Source organism: Tupaia chinensis, unplaced genomic scaffold, assembly GCF_000334495.1.
Source record: "Tupaia chinensis unplaced genomic scaffold, TupChi_1.0 Scaffold000063_1, whole genome shotgun sequence".
Lineage (NCBI taxonomy): Eukaryota > Metazoa > Chordata > Mammalia > Scandentia > Tupaiidae > Tupaia > Tupaia belangeri.
The window spans coordinates 1,394,791-1,401,440 of NW_006159521.1; the positions used below are offsets into that span (position 1 = coordinate 1,394,791).

Below are 6,650 nucleotides of genomic sequence, written 5' to 3' on the forward strand. Positions count from 1 at the left end.
GTTGGAGCCGGCTGCCCAGCTGCGGCCGGCACTGTAAATGCCCCGCAGTCCTGGGGAACAGGTGAAATCGCATCTGCCAGATTCCGAATGCTTTCCCCTGTACAGCCAGATTTGAGCCACTTCAATTACAAAGCACAGCGAGCATAGCTTAAACCCCTCCCTGTGGGTTTTTTAATGTTAACGTTTAGATTCTGGGCCTATTATTTACTTGGAGCAAAGGTTATCCTGCAGTCTAAGAAGAGTGTAAACAAACCTGTTTTCCATTAAATTCTCACAGGTTTTTTGCCTCCGAAATCAGATTCAGAACCTCTATTCTAGAAATCGGGCTCTACCTCCCATCTGCAGGCTCTCTTCCTGAACCCTTCTTTTACTACCAAGGGAAGAGGCTAAGTCTGAAATGGTCTTTTTCCTCAGGTGTTCTTCAACCTCCGAATTGGAGATGAAGACGTAGGCCAGGTGGTCTTTGGTCTCTTTGGAAAGACTGTTCCAAAGACAGTGGACAATTTCGTGGCCTTAGCTACAGGAGAGGTAAGTGGCTGGAGCAGAGACTGTCAGTGCAAATCGTGTGGAGTTGGCAGCAGACAGCTGCACTGGGCAGTCTTGGCGTGGTGGCCCTCGCTGCATGCCAGCTGACTGTCGCCCCAGGAATGCAGCATGCAGCACTGACATATCTTAAGAGTAAGGGGCCCAGAGCTTCCCAGGGAGACTTCCCCTGGGGAGATAGTAAGGGGCTCTAGGGGACAAAATGAAGAAAGTCTATGTTTCAACTTCTCACTGAGGCGGCAGGTGCTTTCTCGGATAGTTTTGTTTCATGTGTACTTACTGTTAGAAGGGACGAGAGGGGAAAGGCCTTACATGACATCGCGTTGTATACGATCAGGGAATTGTACAAAGGCCGAGGAGTGTGGACTCTTAGCCCTTCCCGGATCTCAGTGCTCCAGACTGGGCCGCAGCGACACTCAGGAGCATGTTGAATGACAAATCTGGCCAGCAGTGCTGTGTCCTCAGGAGCAGGAGTCTCGGGCTGGGTTCCTGCAGGACCTGTCTGATGTCTGTCTGCTACCGCATACCATCTTCTTACTTTTTCATCCCTTTTTCTAGAAAGGATTTGGGTACAAAGGCAGCAAATTCCATCGTGTGATCAAGGACTTCATGATCCAAGGCGGAGACTTTACCCGGGGAGATGGCACTGGAGGTAACCACAGGGCTTCAAGACAGAGAGTCTGTCCAGTGTAGCCTCTAAAGCGGGATGGCAGATGGACAGTGTTGCGTGGACAACAGCTCCAGTGGCACCTTTCTTTGTGAAGGGAACCTAGTGTAGGAGAGGGAGTCACAGGGTTCCGGTAGCAGGTCTGTGATCCTGGCCTACAGCCTGGTGACTTTTCTCCCAGGACCTGTTGGGAGTGGAGAAGTGTGGAAGCAAAGTGGAGACACATGGTAAGCAATGTCAGGGTCACTGCATAAAGCCTCTGCCACTGTAGAAGCCCTACCTGGGGCAGGAGCCATCGCTTTCCCTGGAGGATCCAACCAGAGACTGCTTGGCAAGGGCTGCTTAAGTCTCACCTCAGTGTTCCTTGTACACATGTGCCAGAGAGGCAAAATACCCTGGGCTAACCCTGGTTCTCACCGTGCTGGGCAGAGTCTGCTGTCCCCTCAGACCACGGGCGAAGGTGGAGAACAGCAGTCTAATCTGAGTATTTGCTGCACCAGGCTCTCTTGGAGCTGGGCTGTAAAGGTCAGTAGGGCAGCAGCCTGTTTCGGGTCTAGTACCTGGAAACTCGCGAGTGAGCCAGAATACAGCTAGGTCTCAGGCCCTGTCCTCAAGTCGTCTATCAGGCCTGTGGAAGAACGAGGAGAAAAATCTCTGAAGGCCACGTGAGAATTTGAGGTTTAAGTAATAGCTAAAGGCAGTAGTGGCTGAGAAGCCCACTTAGTTTATTGGGTTGCCAGAAAAGTCATGACGTGTTTTCCTATGCAAAAATGTGTCATAGCTTGTCCCATGACCCAGTAATACAATAATACAGTGGGGGGAGGGGTCCAGCAGGTGGCGTGGAGGTCAAGGTGCTGGGTCCCACATGGCCACCTGCAGCTCAAGTCCTGGACCTAGTGGCTTGAAAGTCACGCTGGGTGTATTTATGTGTGAGCCCAAAATCCAGAGAGAAGAATGGAGAAGGGATTGTGGTGCGGCCATCCTCCCTAGAGAGTGATTTCTCACTTTTTCTCTCTGGCAAGCGCCTATAGCAAAACGGGGGCTGGCGAGGTGAAGAAAATAGCTAGGGAGCAGGGACTCGGTGTGGTCTGGTCCAGTGCCTGCCAACCACCTTTGTGACCTCAGGCAGGCGAGTCCCTGGGATTGTTTCCTCTTCTGTAAAGGGAGAGTGAGTGCAGTCGTGGGTGCTGAGAAGATGAGACAAGACCTTGAGGGTTACGGGGTCAGTAGGTTCAGCCATTATTGAAGCGCTGGTGGGTGGAGGAGTCACTTCCGCCCACAGGGACCAGGAAATGGCCTTGTGGATGTGAGGCAAGATTTGAGGGGTCACAGATGGGGCAAACTTGAATGGGCAGAGGAGAAGCACACGTGTGAGGCCGGCCAAAGGTAGGGGAGGGAGAAGAGAGCACATGTCTGGTATCCAGGGCTGGGTTATAGCAGGGAACCTGGGTCTTATCCGAGGGAAGACGCCAGTGGCAGGTTCAGGATGTGGAGCCAAAAGCAAGCGGACTGCTGAGGGGGCCAGTGCTGCTGTCCCCGGGGAGGCGACTTGGGCCTCCAGAGTTGACAAGGAAAAGGAAGGGTTTCTGCGATTCTCCTGGGACTGGCTCTGGAGCCAAGCTCTGTGGCAGTGTAGCAGCCGCTCCCGCCCCCCTTTGTCATGTGCTGTGCCCCAAACCTCATGTGGACAACACGTCACTCACGTTCAAAGCCGTCTTTTATTTCACGTTCATTCCTGAGCAGAGGCCTCTGACTCTACAACCCGGTGGCTGCCCTGCTCTGGTCCGTCCCTTGCCCCATCTGTCGTCTTTGCAGCTGTTTCAGTCTCCTGTGCCCTCAGGAAGACAAACTGGCCAGCTCCACAGTCCTCCTGACTGGAGGGGTGCCCCTCCATCATGGTCCCCTGGAGCAGGCCTCTGAGAGCCACAGGTGCCCAGCAGTGTGCCCAGTCCATAGACGCGTGCTCAGAGTGACCCGTCGTGAGCTTGCGACACGGCTTGGCCTTGTGCCCCTACCCCGTCCCAGCTCTGTCAGCGTGGTTTGGCCCTGAGACCAGAGGTAGGAGGGGCAGTTTTGTCTTTGCATTCAGGCCTGGCCTAGCATGGCAGAAGGTTCGGCCCCTTGGCTCCTCAGTCCCTAGTTGGTTTGGGCAACTCTCTTGACCTACTCCATCTGTATCCCCAGGAAAGAGCATCTATGGCGAGCGCTTCCCCGATGAGAACTTCAAGCTGAAGCACTACGGGCCCGGTTGGGTGAGCATGGCCAACGCGGGCAAGGACACCAACGGCTCCCAGTTCTTCATCACAACCGTCAAGACAGCCTGGCTAGACGGCAAGCACGTGGTGTTCGGCAAGGTCCTAGAGGGCATGGTGAGTACTGTGGTGGGCAGTCCTCCCCTGGGACTTGGCACAGACCCAGCCAGGGGCTTCCTGGATGTCATCCCTTCCCCACAAGAACCCAAGCCACAGAGTCAGACCAGTGCTCACGTCTGCTAGCATGGGTGACTTGAGAACAGGTGCATCTCCATCCCCTGGCCTGCCCTTTGAACGAGCAGAGGAGAGGCAGGGTTCCTCCATCCCTAGCCAGTGGCCTCTGGAGGCTGTATAGTTGGAGTCTCGGTCTGTCATCCATGGTGATGTGCTGGTTCCGAGCAGGCAGGGTGCAGCCAGATACCTCAGACCAAGAAGCCACTTATTCCTGTGCTTCCCAGCCACCCTTGTTTCCTCTGCACCTTTGGCCCAACCTTGGTCTTCAAGGAACAGAACTCCCATACCCCACATCATCAAATCTGGGTCTGCCTGCAACTGCCCTGGGCCCTGGAGCCCCAGGTTGTGTGCTGTTAATCCCTAGTGGATCTCGCACACCACACACTGGCCCGTCTCCGAGGGTGGTGGGCCTCCCACCCACTCATCTTCCTACTCCTGCCTTCCCTTCCCAGGACGTGGTGCGGAAGGTGGAGAACACCAAGACAGACGGACGGGACAAGCCCCTGAAGGACGTGATCATTGCAGACTGCGGCAAGATCGAGGTGGAGAAGCCCTTTGCCATTGCCAAGGAGTAGCCCAGGGACCTCTTCCCTCAAGTGACCGTCCATGCAGGCCCGTCGCCCTCATGGGGGTGAAGACAGCCCGCCACAGGGCTCTGTGCTGCACTGGCCCTGGTGCTGGCATCTGGCGGAGCGGACCCATTCCCCCACATTCCACAGGCCCAGGGCCCGGTTTTGTAACAAACTCCTACCAATGCTGACCAATAAAACAGAAGTGGGTTTTTTTTATACACTGCGTGTGGACCTGGGTCTTGGGTTGCATGGCTTCCCTGGGCTACACTGGCATGCCTGAGGCTCCTCCAGTGATGGATGCCTGCCCCTCTTTGGGCCCCTGCTTCACCTTTTATTAAAAAAAAAAAATTGGGAGGCCAGCAGGTGGCATGGTGGTTAAGGGTGCTGGAATCCCACATGGCAAACTGCATTTCGAATCCTGGACTTGGTGGTTTGCTTTCTTGCTTCTCCTTTCTCTGGTCAAATTTAAAAAAAAAAAAAATTGTCATAGGGCATGTGCACTTGCTAGAGAGAGACAGAAAAAGTGAGAAATCACCTCCCCCCACCCCCGGGAGACAGCCAGGTGTGCAGCAGTCCCTTCTCCATTCTTTCGGGATTCTGGGCACACACATACATACCCAGCATGACTTTCAAGCTGCCAGGTCCAGGACTCCAACTGGAAGTTGCCTGGATGCCTTAACCATCACACCACCTGCTGGTCCTGCCTCACCTTTCACCCAGAGGCTACCCACAGAGTCCAGTAGGAGCTTTGCTTCTAAATGGACAGGTTCTGTGTCAGCTTCTGTACCCTCCGTCCCTGGTCTAGGTTTGGGAATATGCCTGGAGGCCAGCAGGTGGCGTGGTTAAGATGCTGACATGGCCAACTGCAGTTCAGAGCCCTGGACCTGGCAGCTTGAAAATCATGCTGGGTATGTATGTCCAAAAGCCCAGGATAAGAATGGAGAAAGGGATTGTGGTATGGCCATCTCCTTGGGGATGATTTACTTCTCTTTCTCCCCCATGAGCGCATGCACCCTATGGCAAAAACCTTTTAAAAAAATAACTTGTCCCTCTACAGCCTACCGCTGACAGACTTTTCCCTTCTTAGCCCCTTGATCTTCAGGCTTGAAGAGCACCTGATTCTACTAGTGCCGACTATCACCACCCCCTAAGTTCTGGGCTTAGGTGGTGAAGTGCTGGGTCCAGGCCAGGGGGCACCCAGCCCTGGTCCCTTACATGGAGTTTGCAGGACTGAGGTACTTGGCTGTCCTGACAGAGGGTCCAAATGCCTTGGCTGATCAGGGCATTGGCTGCAGAGGAGCAGGGTGGCAGGCAGCCCCGGGCTCAGCTGGTGCTGGGCTGAAGCCGTAGAGGCCCTGGAGCACACCACTCACCACCACGTTAGGCAGGGGTTCTGTGGGGTAGAAATGAACAGCAAGAAGTGAAGGATTCCAGGGTGGAGAGGGCTGGGGCAGGTCTGGCCTTAGACCTGCAGCTCCCTAAGCTCCACCACACAGCACTCCTCGGGAGCAGGAGGTCCTGCCCAGGCAGTAGGTAACCCCCCATAGTCTCCACATTCCCAGGTCACATCCTGTCCGCATCAGCTCAGTAAGCCAGGCTGCTGAAGGGTGGAGACCAGGGGTCCAGGCGTGCCTAGTGTCTACAGAGCAGGCTAACAGGCACAGGGCCCCCAAGGGTGGCAGTGGAGAAAGGGAGGAGGGTATTCCTGGAAACAGAAGTGGCAGGACTGCCCCTCCCACCCTTGTATCTAGGCCCTAGATGGAGAGACTGCAAGTGGTAGCATGGCCTTACCTGGGGGCAGGTCCCAAACGGGATCCATGCAGAAGCTGACGACCGGCCGGTGGTGCAGCTGCGAGCTGGGAGGAAAGAGGGTCGTGAACCGGGGAAGAGGGAGGAGGGGGCTGAAGTCCCATCCCCAGGGAGAGAGAGCACCAGGGACCCACAAAAGAACAGGGAAGTGGGCTCTGGAGGCATCAACAGGAAAACCTGGACCACTGGCCTGCCTCCTGGTGTAGGGCCGCTAGGGGGCGGCAGGAGCCGGGCAGGCGGGGCTTCCACTTGCCTGCTGTCGCTAGGCAGGGACTCCCCCAGGGAGCTGAAAGGAGAGACGCACGGTAAGCTGCCGCGGGATGCCAGGGCGCGGAGGCACAACGTCACCTCCCAGGGGACCACTGCTTCTATTTGTAACAAGCCCAGTTCCGGAGATGGCTGGGGTACCCAAGACCTTCTGAAAGGTGGGGCAGGGAGGAAGCCCCTCGACTCGGATCTAGAAAGCTGATGAGGGAGGTCCTGTCTCCGAGGGAGGGAGGACCAGGGTAGGGCCGAGCAGACCTGAGAGGGAGCGGGCTTGGCCTCCATCACCTTCCTCGCCTGCTTCCTGCT

The 6,650-nt window shown here is 55.7% G+C and overlaps 2 protein-coding genes across 2 annotated transcripts in view; one reads left to right on the plus strand and one right to left on the minus strand.

Annotated features, from left to right (window-relative positions):
* PPIB (peptidylprolyl isomerase B) overlaps positions 1-4,486 on the plus strand; it is an 11,311-nt gene extending 6,825 nt beyond the window's left edge. Inside the window, exons 4-5 of the mRNA XM_006141741.3 lie at positions 3,395-3,579; positions 4,149-4,486. Of these exons, the coding sequence (XP_006141803.1) occupies positions 3,395-3,579; positions 4,149-4,271 (308 nt within the window). The 3' untranslated portion in view covers positions 4,272-4,486. The remainder of the gene's footprint in view (positions 1-3,394; positions 3,580-4,148) is intronic.
* Positions 4,487-4,989: 503 nt separating this feature from the next.
* The window catches only part of SNX22 (sorting nexin 22), a gene marked incomplete at its 5' end in the record, with an annotated part of 3,208 nt that continues 1,547 nt past the window's right edge, over positions 4,990-6,650 (minus strand). Inside the window, 3 exon segments of the mRNA XM_014593283.2 lie at positions 4,990-5,661; positions 6,060-6,124; positions 6,331-6,363. Of these exon segments, the coding sequence (XP_014448769.1) occupies positions 5,546-5,661; positions 6,060-6,124; positions 6,331-6,363 (214 nt within the window).